General features: G+C 40.2%; 1 protein-coding gene across 1 annotated transcript in view; it reads left to right on the top strand.

Annotated features, from left to right (window-relative positions):
- The window catches only part of xpo4 (exportin 4), a gene marked incomplete at its 5' end in the record, with an annotated part of 67462 nt that overhangs the window by 38659 nt on the left and 11771 nt on the right, over positions 1–17032 (top strand). The window contains 6 exons of the mRNA XM_083921944.1: positions 1543–1700; positions 11090–11264; positions 11447–11623; positions 12465–12607; positions 12920–13065; positions 14300–14477. Of these exons, the coding sequence (XP_083778070.1) occupies positions 1543–1700; positions 11090–11264; positions 11447–11623; positions 12465–12607; positions 12920–13065; positions 14300–14477 (977 nt within the window). The remainder of the gene's footprint in view (positions 1–1542; positions 1701–11089; positions 11265–11446; positions 11624–12464; positions 12608–12919; positions 13066–14299; positions 14478–17032) is intronic.

The raw sequence follows: 17032 nt of genomic DNA, 5'->3' as shown, positions 1-17032 counted from the left end.
AGGCAGGTTTACCTTTTTTTTTTTGTTCTTGGCCGTCGACTTTTCTTGCGGTATTCTGTATTCAGTTCATTTTTGATTAAGTTTAATTGAGAAAATCACCAAAGCATCCGAGCAAAATTTGTGAATTTGCAAATGAAATTTCCCGTCACTGGGGTCAACGTTTCTCCTTTCAGAGACATAACGTCAACATGCATGTATTTAAAAGTCTTAAAACGCACTGAATACGGTTCTAATAAGGTAGTAAAGACTCTTGAATTTTGTGTTCAGAGGTCTTATTATTATTTTTCCTACCTGCCGTAGAGCGCAGCATTAGTTCTAACGTTTGCTGTAGGGTGTCAGGACGGTGAGAAACGAGCAGTGAGGCAGCTGCTGTTAACTTTCTGTCAAGTTTCTGTCCGTACCATCAGACCTGTAACAAACTATGTCAACACTATCTGCTGTAGCTACAACGTGCATTCACTTCTGATAAGTAAGAGTCAATGTTTGCAAAAAGTGAGCAGCACTAAAAACAATTCATTGTTTTTCAGTTTGTTAAACCGTCAAACCGTCTTCTGACGCATATCTGGCTCTAGGTTAGAGGCAGAGTTGATCATTTATGTTATTAGGAATCAGGAGGAGGAAGTACTGACAGCAATGTGACAGGTTTTCCATCAATCCTTGCATTCTGAGTGGTATTAAAAAGGACATTAAAGTCCTAAATTTAACCCTGTTGCAACTCTTCAATAAAATGAAAGCGAAGAGCTCAGGTCGGTCACTTATGAGGAGGAAAATATTAGCGGTGGTAACTCCTGTTGCTGTGCCAAGATTCAAAAAGTATTCGATTATGGAAACTATCCCCGAGCTTTTAATAATACTTTTTTTTTTGTCTTGTGTGCTTGAACTTGTCGGGAAAATCTACCATACATTTTTTAAATTTTGTTTTATTTAAGCTGAAATATTGTGGGTTTTTTGTTTAAGTTAAGACGAAGAAAATACTGTGTATTCAGTCATTTTCATACAAATGAAGGTTGATATTTTTAACACCATTGAAAGTCAGAACCGATAAATTCATTAAAACACAAGATATAAGAACACAAGATATTATTAAAACACAAAATATAAACTGAGACCTGGACTCCGTAAGGTACCGCAACTAATTCAACAAAGACTTTGAAAATTAAACAATATAAAAATATGTAACGTACATTACAAACGGACACGGCCTCATTTCTAAGTTTGCTCAAGTGTTGCTGCTCAGTGTGTCTGCGAGATGAGAGGATTCGAGACAATGCTCAGTGTAGCTTCCTTCTGTTAATCAAAAGAGGAAAACACGTGAACTCTCCTTGTCTGCCTCTCATTCTGCAGGTGGGCAAGAAGACAAGACCGAAACGATCTGTGCTTTTCCACTAAATTGTTGAAACTGACAGCGTGCAGACGTTTTTTGTCTCTCCGTCCGTTTCCCAGTGCACTTCTTTTTAACGATGTTCAGATATCCCAAGCACCTGCTGGTTCTGAAATAAAAACCCCAGAGGCTGAGACACATTTCTTCTTCTCATCTTGCAGGTACACAGGAAGATTCGGGAGGACTCGGACATGGCCCAGGACTCCCTGCAGTGCCTGGCCCAGCTGGCCTCCATGCACGGGCCCATCTTTCCAGATGAGAGCGCCCAAGTCTCGTACCTGGCCCATCTGGTGGAGGGCCTGCTCAGCATGATCAACGGGTCAGTGTGTGTCTCTCTGCTGGGAAACTTAACTTACAGCTCTTTGTAGTAGCTTGTAGTGGTAGGCAAAGCATTACAAGCCATACTGTTTGTACTTATTGAAGTGCAATTGGCTCGGCTAATGTCAGTGTTCTGTTTGCGGTCGGTCAGTCGTTCCACCTCTTTGGTTGAGAATGAAATATCTCAACACCTACTTTATGGATTGCCTTTAAATCTTGTACAGACACTCGTGGCCCCCAGAGGATGAATACTAAAGAGTTCGGTGATCCCCTGACTTTTACTTTAGCGCCACCATGGGGTTGACACTTGCTGCTCTATGTAAAATGTCTCGACAACTATTAGATGTCAAATTTTGTGGATGACGATTGGAATATCTTTGTCGATGCCCAGACTTTTCATTGAACGCCATCATGAAGTCACAGTTTAAATCTAGGTCTGTTAGTGTTTCGGGTTACGTATTAGCATTGTCTTTGGGAGCTTGTTGTCGCACTGACCAAGGTTGTCACTTTGATACAATGTTAACATTGAAAAACGATACACGATACCTCTTTTTTTAAATTTAACATCCTTCACACAGCGCTGATGAAGAAGAAAACACTGAACATAAAATAACACACAGTTGATCTTCTTCCCCATTTGGTTGTCAATCTGGTTGTAGAGCTTCTTTTTTGCATCTTCACTAACTGTTTAAATACTATCAAATGTGGTTATCGTTTTTAAAACACATTGTATTGACAAGTGATGATGTAGCGATACTTTTTTAACCTTAATGCTGACCTTACATTTAGCTTTAGGGCTGTAGACTCTTAGTCTTTTTATTAACCAAACGTGAAACACACAGATGTTGTGAAAATTACATTTCTGATTTCAGAGTAGTTTTATATTTGGCAATATACTAATATATTATAAAGAGTTGAGATAGCATGTGGGATTATTGGTAATGTAAGACATTACAACAGGTTAAATGCTGCTTTTGGTTTTCTGTAGTGCAAACGGTTATTTGGCATCTTATTCAATTAATGTCTGTGATGGTACGGCAGGTACATTTTAAGAATTGAAGAAGTACCGCTTCTCCCTTGTAGGGTATGTATCAGTGCACAAGGTTTAAGGCTGACAGCAATGTCTGCTTTATATGACATGTTTAAGCCTGTCTTAAAGCAATACTCATATGCCATATGTGTGTTGACAAAGTTATTGTTCGCTGTAATAATCCCTCCTGTCCAAATCAACTATGAAGAGATTCAAAAATGCACAATCTCAAAGCGTTTCCAGTTCATACTTAATCTTTAATCACAATCTGCTTGATAAGCTGTAAAAACAGTGACTGGTGAGGCTTTAGTAACGACAGGAACTAATTCAAACCTGCCTATTGAAAGAACCTCCCCCGGGGATGCAGGGTTATTACACACCTGCTACACAAAAAATAAATTAGCTTTCTCCTTTTCTAAATTAATCTCGTTTTGCAGGGATGCGTTTGGGAAATAAAGACACCTCAGGCACTAAAATCACATGAATCCAGAGGGCGAAACTTGGACTACATTTACAGAATAATAAGAGCAATGCTGTTGTGTGATAGAGGCTTCATCTCCGCCTTTTCTACATCAGAAATCTACATTTTCGTAAAACCTCTGTTGTCCATTTCTACTGCAGCACTGTGGCATTCGAAAAGCAGTGAGCACAGTTACCGTTACCTTGGCTGTGGCTGTTTATCTCCCTCCAGCATCTCCAAGGATTTCATGTTTCTCAAATTCAGAGACTCAACAAGCGATGGAGGCCAACGACAGCAGTAGTCTTACTCATACCGTGCCATTTCAAGCTTTATTTACAGGAAGTAATTGCTTGTTGAGTCTGTGTTTTTAATGGTTCAGGCATCGGCACGCTCTATGAGAAACTGGGCTGCAGAGGGAAAGTGCTTGTGCTCCAGTTCAGTTCAACAAATACAGTTAACCAGGAATTTATGTTTCCCAGTTTGAACGTGGATCAAATTATGTCTTCATTCTTCCCACAGAGACACTGTTTATTCAACCAGAGGGGGGAAATCAATCAACACCAGCAAACACTAGTAACTACTGAGTGTGTCAATTATACAGTCATTTAGCAGTCGTCCTTTTCATTTATTATAGAGCCGCCATTATGAAACTGATCCCCAAGTTTGTCTGGAACCTGGATCCTATCATAACCAAACTATTTCTAAATAAATATTCTATTAAATCTATTAATATTTACATTACCTGGTCTTTCTGACGCTGTATAAATAAACTTGACTTGACATTTTATTTATAGTGCCTCTAAAAACAGAATGCTGACCATGATGTTTTTACAGAGAAGTTCAAAAATATGAATAGATAATTAAAATTAAATACATTGGCATTAAAATGGAAGAACACAGGAAATGTATCATGTATTACTGAATGAACTTATCACAAGTGCGTCACAATAAAAGACAACAGCAAGAAAATACAGACACGAAAAAACTATTTGCCCAGAATATGTTTAATTTGAACAATGAATCATTTGAGGAATTGTTGTCATTTCAACATGCATTGTTTTGTTTTGTTGCATTTATTTCGAATTTCTCCCAAAAAATAATACACACATGTCCATACACATAAATGCACATACATATCTACAACAGTGATCGCATTCATCATGAAATACATATTGGAAAAGGAGTGAGAAGAAGTTAAACTTATAAACTCCCACCCCTGATCCTTCTTTATAACTTACAACAAAGATAGAAATGAGCTTCCTAGCCCAACAGATCTCTTATATAAAAAAATAAAATAGAAAATGTATGTTTATATTCCAGATATTCTAATAAAAAGGGAAACCCCACAGAACTGATAACTTGAAATCGGGGCTGATTTAAGTCTGAAATCAGAGCTTTTGTTCACCTTTCAATCTCAATTAAATATTTAAAGCTGTGATCTAAATGTATTTTTAACTGGAGATATTGTAAAAGTGTGCGGTGAGTTTTTATTAGTCCTTGTTTCAGCGTTACTGCGTTTTCATTACTCAAAAAGCATAATTGTGTGTGTCTGTGTCCAATTCTTCAGCTGAAAATCCCTTTACCAAGCAGAACTGAAGCTGGTTTTACCGAGCGAAGGAAATACATGTACTTTATGTCCCTAAAGCACAGCTTCAAGGTCAATTTCCCTCTTTTTTTCTGACTTCTGAGTCCAGAGTCTGTAATCAGAGCTTCCAATCAGACGTAATGCAACACTTGTGTTGAGCCGCTGTCCTGCAGAACTAATCTCACACTCAATCTTCACTCAAGAAGTCGTTAGCGAAGTTACCTACAGTCTCTCTTTCTACCTTTTTAGAATAAATAAGACCACATGAAACACGTTTAGTGCTGAAAATGTATGTCATACTCGACATTAGTGGTGGGCTTCCATCTCTATATATCTCATTTCATATCTCTAACGATATATAAACATCACAAAGTAGCATGTTTTCTGGTAATGCAGTATATAGAACATCTATACGTGATCTGTAAGTACATGGCTATGTTTGTGTGTGAATTAAATACTGAAAGAGATGAAAAGTACCAGGTGTTTTCTAATTTTTAAGGCAAAATGAACATAAAGTGCAGGGATCAGAGCATAAAGCGTCGTCCAAGTGACGTAAATATTGCTGTAACGCAGTCCAGCCACTGGTTTTTCAAGATAGCAATAGAAACAATGCAGAAAAATAGATCTGATGGACATTTTTACATGGTTTTGATGTATTGCCCCGGCCCTGCTCGAGGGGGATTCATGAGCGACGTGGGTTTTACTGCCGTCACATTTTGCGGGCAGGTGTGTGGCATCAAACGCACTGAGCCACGGGGGCCTCCTCCGTCTGTGATTCGGGTTTCGGCTGCTTGTTAGCCGAGGTCATGTGAAGAAATAGAACTTGTGATCTTGTGCTGAGAAGCATTACGAGTTGTGTTGTCCTGTGGCTTTCCTTGTGGGGCCTATTGATTGTTCCTGTGTGCGTCGCAGGGGAGTCACACTGTGTATTGGGCTTCAGGAAGATGAATTAAAAGAGATTACAGCTCTGTTTTTAGCCACTGTGTCCTATAGAATCATATACCGTCTTCGAAACATTGTCCTCTTTCTTATCTTGTAATGCTGAAGTGACATAGAGAAAAGAAGGTGTTGTAAAAGGCTGAAATTAACGATTATTCTCATTATAGATGAACCGTTTGGTCTACACTGGAGATCTTATTAGAGGACAAAGTATTAATACTTGATTTATTCTGAAATACTGTTATTTTTTATTGTCAGCTGTGGCTATAACACTGCTGCACTGGCATGTTTTTTTTTAAATAACCAAAGCACTTCAACAAAAACCTTTATTTTGTGGGAAAAAACAGTGAGAAAAATTAGAGAGTTATTGGTGTAAATCTGCACCTGGTGACAGTTTAGTAATTGTTGGACACACCCTATTCATCTGACAACTCTCCTGGTTACAATCAGAATCAGAAATACTTTATTATTTTTAATGAATAATAATTATTTTTGTTACAAAACTCCAGATATACAAACAGCAAATATTATACAGACTAATCATATATTAGAGATGACTCAAATTTGAGTTTACAGAAATTAATATTTACAGTAGTGAAGTATACACAAGGTCAAGGGGCCTTAGGGGCGGCAGTGGCTCAGTCCATATGTGACTTGGCTGGGAACTGAAGGGTCGCTGGTTCAAGTCCCTGTGTGGACCATGATTGGAGCGTGGACTGGTGGCTGGAGAGGTGCCAGTTCATCTCCTGGGCACTGCAGAGGTGCTGTTGAGCGAGGCACCGAACCCCCAACTGCTTGGGGCGCCGGTCACTGGCAGCCCCCTCGCTGTGACATCTCTCCATTAGTTGCATGGTCCTGTCTGTGCATGTGTGTGTGTATTTCGGGCCTGTGTGTGTGTGTGTAAAATGAAATAATAGAGTGAACATTGAATTTCCCCATTGCCGGACGAATAAAGGAATTCTTCTTCTTCCTCTTCTTCTTCTTCTTCTTCTTCTTCTTCTTCTGCAAAGATTATCTGTGGTTGAGTCTGAATTACCGAGAGGAGTAATTCAGACTTGCAAGACTGCGAGCTGCTTTAATGTGACTGAAACCCTGAGACAGCAGGTTGTCCACATGAAGGCCAAAGGGATGAAGCTCTCAGCCGTCAGGGAGAGGTTGGGCGTTCAAAGTCTCTCAAGACAAGAACGTTTTCGGATTAAACTTTTGATTTGCTCTGAGTTTATATCGTCTCAAACTTCAGAAACCTCATATGTCTCACATCTACGATATATGCTTTCATTTTTACGCCGATGACACGCGACTTTATCTCCCCGTCAGTCCTAACGATGCTCGGTTGCTGTAACAAACTATCTTTGAGGAAATGAAATGTTGAAATTCTCATCATTTTTTCAGGCTTAATGAGGATAAGACCCTCTTCAGCGTGACGGTGGAAGTTAATGAGAAATTTGGTTCGTGCTCTCCGTCAGAACTCACTTTAGGATTTCATCCCCGCTGACCTTCAGAAAGTTCATTTTCATCAGGCCTTTATTTCAACCTCCCTCGACTGTTGTAAATATATTCTGCACTCAGTAAAAAAAAAGGACTGCTGCACTTTCTAACAATAAGTAACAGTAAGAGAACACATTAGCCCCGTTTTTATTATCCCTCGGCTGGCTTACAGTTGCTCTTGGAATACAATTTAAGGTTTTATTTTTCACTCATAAAGCCTGAAATGGATTTGACCTATTTTGCCAACGTGGGCCCTTTTAAAAAAATGGAACAACCCAACATTTTAACTACTCTGCAACTATTCTGCCATTAAAACGTCCCTTTAAACCGGCTTACTGTGCCAAATGTATTGCATTGGCATGTATCCTGAGCTTGGTGTCGTTAGTTCAGGTATACATATAAAACAATATCTTCTTTTTATACCTTACAGTGCTTTAAAGGATAATATTTCTCAAATGTTAAATCATCAATCGTTGCCTAAATGAAATTGGCAAATATTTATAATTAAATTAGCAGCTGTCAGTTTAAAGTGAACAAATCTGACATGCTACAGACACATTTTCACCAAAAAACAGAGTTTTAACCATAAAGTGGCCTAAGAGCTTTATAACTTAATGAAAGATGTAATGAATTTAAATGAAATTGTGGTGTCCATGGGAACTGGGTGTACGTTCGAGGGATGATTTTCTGGAGCCAATGAGTACAGAAGAAGTATTTTGTGGGTGTGTCTGTAGTCAAAGTGGTTCTGATCTGAATTAAGGGACCGAACTCACATTTATAAATAACTGAGACACACACACATGAATGTGCACTCCACCAGCGTGTTGCTGGACCACGTAATTCATTGAGTAGGGGGTGTCTCTCCCTTTCCCTCTCTCTCTCTCTCTCTCCCTCTCTTTTTCTCTCACTGGGTCTCACTCGCTCCCGCTCTCTTCCCTCCTCTCCTGCTCCGTCTGTAATCACCTATTCTTGGAGCTTTTTTCCAATTGCCTCATCGGAAAACCATGCGGAGAGGGATGGCCGATCTGCAGTGATTGAACAGTTCTGCTCGCAATTTAACTCCATCTGATAGGGGTTAGCGCGGCCTCTCACACAATGTTCCTCTCCGACTGAATGTGCAGAGGTGTGTCAGCCTTAACACAAATTCAGGATTAAGACTTTTGCACACAAAAAGACAAATATACAGAAAACCTCAGGGGTGGTGTTGGTTTTTGTGGAGGGGTTTTTAAAAGACGATTTCCCCTCTTTGCACGGCAACAACATGAAAAACCTAAATAAGCCACGTTACTAACTGAGCAGAAATGCAGAAAACCCCAAAAGAAGAACAGGTTTGCAGCATATGCGTCGTGGAAGAACATAAGCCTGCGTGCACACATGAATAGAGCCTGACTAATAATTCAGATTTTAAACTTATCATCACAGATATGTGAATCGGTGTACGTGTGGGACGATAAATGACTAACTGCAGTACAGAAATGCCAAAATGTGTTTGTTTGAGGTAATTTAGAAACATTGCCTTCAAACTAGAGGTTGCATTAGACTTTCTGACTTCATCATTATCAATTATCATTTTAATTTTCATTGTATAATGATAAATGTTATCTGTATTACCTGCTTGTACTTCATCCTCCACCGCATCAAACCCTCTTTTTTTAACCAAATTTATCAACGCCATGACAATTATTGGGCTCTTGAAAGACACTTCTGACTCTACATACCATTGCAAAATGTCACGGCAGCTTAAAGATGTAGCCGACCAAAGTCGATGGCTAAAATCAGCGAGACAACAAGTACATGCACGTGAGAGCATAGACAAGACTAGACAGAAGTTCATAAATATGCACACGCCGTCACCTGCAAGGGATGTGAATTATTTTGAGTTTAGTATATGGTAAATGTACTTATACTTATAAAGCGCCTTTCTAGTCTTCTGGCTACTCAAGGCGCTTTCACAGTGTTTGTCACATTCACCCATTCACACAGACATTCACACTGATGGCAGTGGACATCTAATTTTACCATTCACACCACATTTACACACCAATGCACAGCACAGGGAGCAATTTGGGGTTCAGTGTCTTGCCCAAGGAACTTCGACATATGGACCGGGATAGGTGGGGATCGAATCGCCAATTGAGGACGGCCTCTCCACTTTTCCACTGAGCCACAGTCGCCCCCAGTTAGTCAGGGATGCAAAATATTCGGTTAAATTCAGGAGAGACTGACATTTTACATATTTACATAAAAACAAGAAACCCGTATCACTCAGATATTTTAAATTTTTAATTCTCACTCTCACACAGTTGACATCAGGGTTTTCTGTGACAACTTGTAGCAGTTTGCATTGATAATTACGTGTATTAATCTCTGTAATGTTCTTTTTCCTTTAACAACCTGATGGGTGTGATGATGCACGTTCGGTGGCAGATGGTAGATATCCGTGTGGTCATGGAGACCACTTTTCTGGTAGTCTTTGTGGCCTTGATCGCTTAATTATAGGCAGTATTTTGTGGTGATGTTTGTAGGTGGTTGTATATATTTACGGTGTCACCCTGCAGCACTGCAGCTATAGAGACACGCTGCTCGTAAAGTGTGTTTTCAATTAAAAACACGTTTTTGGGTCAATCCCAAGACTTTCCAGTCTGGCTCCCTTGATTCTAACTTGTTTTTTCCTTGGTTTTATTGGAGCTTTTTCCCTCTTTTGTTCCTTTTGCTGCACGTCTCTCTCACACACTGATTTTTGATGTTTTGTTTTCGTTTCTGTCTCATCCGCCTGCAGACGGGTTTGTAATGTGCTCTGTAACGCACTCCTGTCATTTGTTGATGCGTCTTTTATGAGAAATTCAGTCTTTTTTTTTCAAACACAGAAGAACTGTTCAGAACTTTTTCAAGATTATAATTGGGTAGTTTGAATCTTCTTTATGTCTCTTAAAACAAGATATGAAGCAGGCTGACATGTTCATTTATTCATTCATTCATTCATCTTCAACCGCTTGTCCCTGTCGGGGTCGCGGGGGGCTGGAGCTGATCCCAGCTGACATGTGACATTTTGAAATATCTGTTTCCACGTTAGCTTGAAGGCTCTTAAGATGTTGATATGGTGCGTGGGTTAGTTTTATACAGTGATTTATTTGTTGACTTTTCCAGGTCTGAATTTAATTTTTTTAATTTGGTTTATGATTTATGAACTAGTGATATTCCCATGAGCTACAACCTTGTGTTTAGTGATAATTGGCAATTGTTAGTATGCTAAATAAAAGGATTATTATTATCTCTTAAACAGGGTTTGACACCTGATTAAATGCCCTTCATTAACTTGAATTGTGTTAAAACATTGCTGCGTTTCCTCTATCTCTTCACGTTGTACCGGCGCGGTGGTTGGATCTGTCCAGATGGCCAAATATGATTTTAACTTGTCCGCACATGTCACTTCATGCTTCATGGTACGAGCTGATGATAAAATTGTCCTTAAAACGGGAAGTGTAATTATAGCCGTTCTGTCGTCCTGTACTCTGTGTACTGTACTATGGGGCAGAAATACTGTAAAAATAACCCCAGATGCAGCTGTGGGAAACTGCTCAGGGGTCAAGTTGTCCACGAGTTTTGGTTAAGGATCAATTTTCATGCTTGTATCCAAACCTCACTCACCAGTGTGTACACTCAAATGTGACCCCTGTTTAGCCTCAGCCTCACCCTGGAGAGTGGAAACTGTCCGTCCTTGAGCCAAAGCACGTTTGAATTAGAAGTGAAAAAGAAGCGGTTTAATCTGATTCTGTCAAGAGTAAATTCTCTAAAATTCACAATACAAGGCATCGTCACTGTTTCTTTAAAACAAAAGATCTACGCTGATGTTGTCTTTAGTTCACATTTTACTTCCTGTGATCCCAGGATTGAAATCGAGGACTCGGAGGCGGTGGGAATCTCCAACATCATCTCCAATCTGATCACCATGTTCCCTCGAAGTACTCTCACGGCGCTGCCCAGCGACCTCTTCACCTCCTTCATCAACTGCCTCACGCTGCTCACCTGCTCGTTTGGACGCAGCGCCGCCCTAGAGGAGGTGGTGAGTAATGACACCTTCATCTTCTAATCATCTTAATTGAGGTGCAGTCACATCGTGTGTTACATTAACGCACATCTTGAACGCTTGTCACTGGGTCGTTAAAGACAACACAAGCCAGAAATGTACATTTTCTCATTTATAACAATCATTGATATTATTTTGCTCTCTCTCTCATCGCTCAGCTGGATAAAGACGACATGGTTTACATGGAGGCCTACGACAAGCTGCTGGAGTCGTGGTTGACGCTCGTCCAGGACGAAGAGCATTTTCCTCGCGGATGCTTCGTCCAGCCGGCGATCCAGGTCTTCAACTCGTACATCCAGTGTCACTTGGCTGCTCCTGACGGCACCCGGAACCTGGTGAGACTGTTTTTAATGAAAACAGAGTTTATTTTACTGAAGGAAGAGTTGAAAAATGTCCCTGAATAAGTGTGTTAAAGGAGAGAGGTGAAGCACTCTGCTTCATTTATATTTGCATTAAAATACAGGGTCTGCTCCTGTTTTAGTGTATATGTAGATATAATTGATGGGGATGAGCCTGAGAAGAAGGGTTGTTTTTTTTTTAACATGTGTGGGTGTAGCCTATATATTCTAACAGCGAACAGGCGTCTGACTATCACATCAAATCGAGGCTCTCTGTCTACACTGAATCCATAAAATAAGCATTGAATGTGTGAAACCGTTTTAAAAATATGCTCCGAAAAAAACAGCAACATTTGTGGTGCAGCAGCTGAGCTTGTGTTTAATAAGGAGCCGACGCTGTCGCTTCACATACCTAGCCTCTTGTTAATGATGGTTTTACCTTATCTGGCCCTGTTTAGCTTCAATAACACATTTATTTTTTAGTGTAATGAGGAGGTATCCCAGTGATAAAACCTCCTTAACTTTACAAATCAGCACTTTCCTGTTCACTTGGGTGTTTTTAACGTGAGCCACAGGAATAAATAGAAACTGCCTAAAAGGGTGTGGTGCAATCACGATGATTCTCGATCGCGTCGCTTGCTTGAAGACTCGGTTTGTTCTAAAATTAGATTTCTCCCCTCGAGCGAAATACTCTTTCCCATCCCTGATAGTTGATTATGTATGATTTCAGATTTCCACGTCGATATAAACACTTTCCTTCTCCTCCGCCTGACACGTTTAACTATATCTTTCACACTTTCTCTTTGCAATTCATGACTTTCACCTTCCCACCCCTCAGTCAGTGAACGGCCTATCGTCTCACGAAGAGGAGGAGATCAACGAGCTGCAGGAAGACGACAGAGAGTTGTTTTCCGACCAGCTGTCCAGCATCGGCATGCTGGGACGTGTGGCCGCCGACCACTGTATCCCCCTGCTCATGAGGTGAACATTAACCAAGTACATTTGTATATAATGCATATATTTAGAGTGCACCTTATCTGCACCGTACTATTATGTAGTTTTAAAAATGATTTTATCTTTAGTCTTTTGTATATTTGCACTCTACGTATCCGCACTCTTCTAACTTTGTTTTGCAACTGCTGCACAGGGGAAAAAATATATAACATAAGATAAACTATCTTATCTCTATTATCATTACTCATTAGACATTTACTGTTATCTACTTGGAGTTCAAAAGGAAGCAGAAGTTTGTGTTTCCCACGTTAACGTTGATCTTGTGACGTCGCCCCGCAGCCTGCTGGAGGACCGGGTGACGCGGCTGCACGGTCAACTCCAGAGGACCCAGCAGCACCTCATGGCCACGTCTGACCCGGGATCAATGGACCGCAAAGTCCTGGACGACCTCTATGAGGATATCCACTGGCTCATACTGGTCTCAGGTCAGCAGCGGGACATGCAACTGTGTCTCTTTTTTGTCTATTCTTAAAAAAAGCTATTTTGAGATCAACATACGAAGAGTTGAGGAGTGGAGTTTATTTCTTTGTTACCTTTTGCATTTTAGTGTTTCTTCTTTCACTCTTCTCTCTACACTCACTACATGAATTAGATGCGTCACTTTGTTTAGCTGAGTGCTGCAGGAAAAAAGACTATTTACGGGCAAAATTATAACTTAGGTATTTTGAAAAAATAAATATTATCAAACTCTCGTCTTGCAAATAAACACACCTGTGTATACTGTACTTAGATGGGGACATAGTGTGCACTTATCCTGTGTTTAAATTTCAGATCTTTTAAAAAAGTTTGTATTATCTCAAAAAGGTTTAAATAGTTATTATTATTATTTTTTTTAGTATTCTAAAATCATTGTTTGAGGGTTCATGAAGGTTTCACAGGGTTAAAAACAAAGGCACACAGAGCGAGAGGCAAAATGCTAAAACAATAAAGGAGGTTTCTTTTTTTTTATATAGTTTCACAAATGAATTTTCCAGTGCAGTTTATTCCATTTTACTGACTTCATTTGTGAACAGAAGAGCAGATGAACTCCACCCGGCTCTGTGGGTTTGTCTTAATGAAATATTGTCTGGATCAGCGTCGTTAAAACCGTGGAAAAGAAGCATCGCAGATTCCCCGCCGTTAACTTAACGTTTAGTCTGGCTGGGCCGAAGGGAGCCGCCTTTAAAGATTCAATCTAAATTTGTATTTTTGTAATGTAATATTCAGGAGCTACTGTATGGTGAAGTGCAATAAAAACACGACAACTGGCTCATTTGTGTGGTTAAAAACAGACTTTACATTCTACTATTAAGAAATGTTGTTGAGTCGAACCTTGATGTTGACAGCCAATAATGTTTTTTATTCTGATAAAAAAGTATTTGCATAATCAATGAATCTGATGATCTCATTAATTGATTAATTGTGTGATCTATAAGTTGTCTGAAAATAGAGAAAAATCAGTTTATATATTTTAAATTTCTCAGTTTTCCACAGCCAAGGTGACCCATTTAGATACTTTTCAGTCCGAAACTAAAGAAAACTAAGATCAATAGTTACTGATTAATATTCTGTGAGTCTTTTAGTTCATTAATTGTTTCCAACTATGACGATGATGTACTGTAAATCCACAGAGCGAGCAGCCTAAAACATGCCGTCTGCATCTGTCTCTGCGTTCTCCAGGTTATTTATTAGCAGACGACCCTCAGGGGGAAACCCCGTTGATCCCCTCAGAGGTGATGGAGTTCTCCATCAAACACTCGACGGAGGTGGACATCAACACGACGCTGCAGATCCTCGGGTCGCCGGGGGAGAAGGCCTCGTCCATACCGGGCTGCAACCGCACAGACTCAGTCATCAGGTGCGGTTTTCTGTTGTGTCAAAGGTCGGAGGGAAGTTTGGAATTCATTATTTTGTGTCGGTGCGGCCGTTTACCAATCCAGTGCTTTATTTAGACTCTAAAAGAGAGCAGAGACAATTCGATATATGCTTAAGGCTCATTTATGCTCTACGTTAGATACGCATACGGATACAGATGGAGCCTTCTGTCCAAACTATGCATATATTTGCGTCTGTATTTCTGCACGTATCCTTCAAGCTTATGGATGCGTACTGATACGGACCAAACGTTGCAATACCACGGGAAATCGCGGGGGCAGTGTCGGGCACTAGATACAAAAAGTGCTGTGACTATCAGGAGCAAGCAAGTCATTAAAAGCCCCTACGGACATCCTGAAATACTGAAAGCTACGTTCGTTGTCAGTTTCTCTCTTCTGTAAAACCAATGTCTGTCCCCGTCCACACTCTGGGATGTAGTGTCTCACAGACCAACCCCGTCTACAAGGCTGCCCGCCATTTCTTCTCCTTCTCAACAGACGCAGGAGCGTTATCGCCTCCATTGTCACCATGTTTGTTGTTGTTATAAACATTTTTTTCTGTCACATTTTATTGGGGTAACTTGAATCTCAGCGACGCCCTCTAGAGGATGTTTTACTCACGGTCCATTCCAACGTAGAGGACGCATGAAAGCATGAAGGCAGTGACGATTAGAGCGCTAACGCACGTCTCTATTTACGCAGGAAATGGGAGCAGAAATGAGCCTTTAATCAACAATATATATTAAATAAATAAATATTGAATCTCCTTTATATGACCCCACATTTCTGAAATCCTTCTTTTAGTCACATATTCACAGGAACTGAGGTTGAAGGAATACTTTACCTTCAAAATGATCATTTCTGTAGCAGTTAATCACCCTGTGTAACTTTGAATTCCTGAGGAAATATTCCTTTTTCTCGCATGCCTCCACGATGAATGAAGAATCAAATAACATTCTTTGTTCACCATGAATGCATGGGAGACATTTTTCCTCTAGAATTCAAGGTGACGAGGTGAGAAATGTATACGCAGATCATCATTCTGAGAGTGCAGTATTCCTTAAAGCCTTTTACTCTTTCTACTCGTTGCCGTTAAAAGACCAACAAGCAAAGAGTGCCGTGACTCTTGAGGACTTCTGTTGGTGTTAACGTGGGCTGGGTTGTATCACTGTATAGTGTAGGCTCATGAGCTTGTAAGCAATATGTTTATCCTTTGTTTGACTTTGAAGGCAATATGTGTAGGCAGAGTGAAAGAGGAATGTGTCATACAGTAGCTTCTCCGTCAACGTGACACTGCGGGTGAACTGTGAAGGTCTGAGGTTTTGAGATTGTACAGCAGAAGGAATGTTAAGCAAAACATCTGTGATAACCGGTATGCAGCACAGGTCCGTATGTGAAGGACTTTTGACACTGAAGCTCATTCAAGGACCAAACAAACTCTCGTCGGATAGATCGTCGTATCGGAAGAGATGACTCTTCTTTGTGTCCAGCAGCTCGGATGTAGTGACAGTTCATCTCGTTTTACCAGCTACAAGAATAGACTCCCTCGCTGTCCGAGGCTGTTTGGACTTCTGCGTGCTGTCACAGTTATTGAAAGCACTTTGAATTACCTTATTGTTGAGAGGTGCTATACAAGAAGAAGAAGAATTATTACTGTATTAATCCTGCAAGGGGAAATTCATGTTTTTTAACTCTGTTATTATTCAGGTTACAAACACACACAGGCCCGAAATACACACACATGCACAAACAGGACCTTTATACATGCAATTAATGGAGAGATGTCAGAGCGAGGGGGCTGCCAAGGGATTGGCGCCCCGAGCAGTTGGGGGTTCAGCACCTCGGCAGTGCCCGGGAGATGAACTGGCACCTCTCCAGCCACCACTCCACGCTACATTCATGGTCCACACAGGGACTTAAACCAGCGAGTCACCTATGGACTGAGCTACTGCCGCCCCTAATAAACATACCTTGCCTTATTGTCCTATAAAGCTAAAGGTTGTTATTCTTTCCAGACAACCAACGTATCACACTCCATCCTTAGCCAACCGTTATAGTACCCAGGGTTCGTCCAGGTGCTTGAAATCCTTGAGATGCTTGAGTTTTAATGTTGTGAAAGGTTTAAAACTGCTTGAATTTTGGATATAGTGCTTGAAAACGCTTGAAACAAACAGCTATAGAATAGAAATGCAATTTAATTTCTTATCCTTCTGGTGATACGAAACACTTTAAGGTCTTGGTAACATAATAACATCTCCTTTAACATGATTTTAGTGGGGGAAAAACGGGAAATAATAATTTTCATTATATATGTATTTGTAGAAATATGTGTAAGGTGCTGGAAAAGATTGAAGTTGGACCTTGAAAGTGCTTGAATTTGACCTCGGAAAACCCTGAATACCAGTTAAAAAAGTTTTTAAAAGTTTTTTTTTTTTATTTAAATCAAATAAGTTACAATCAGTGAAGCATCTGACAGAAACATAATTGATAATCCATATCCGTCAACCTTATTTATCATTATCGGTGACTTGTTGTATCA

The sequence above is a fragment of the Echiichthys vipera genome (assembly GCF_963691815.1).
Source record: "Echiichthys vipera genome assembly, chromosome: 10".
In the NCBI taxonomy this organism is placed as follows: Eukaryota; Metazoa; Chordata; class Actinopteri; order Perciformes; family Trachinidae; genus Echiichthys; species Echiichthys vipera.
This window is presented reverse-complemented; position numbering and strand designations above follow the sequence as displayed.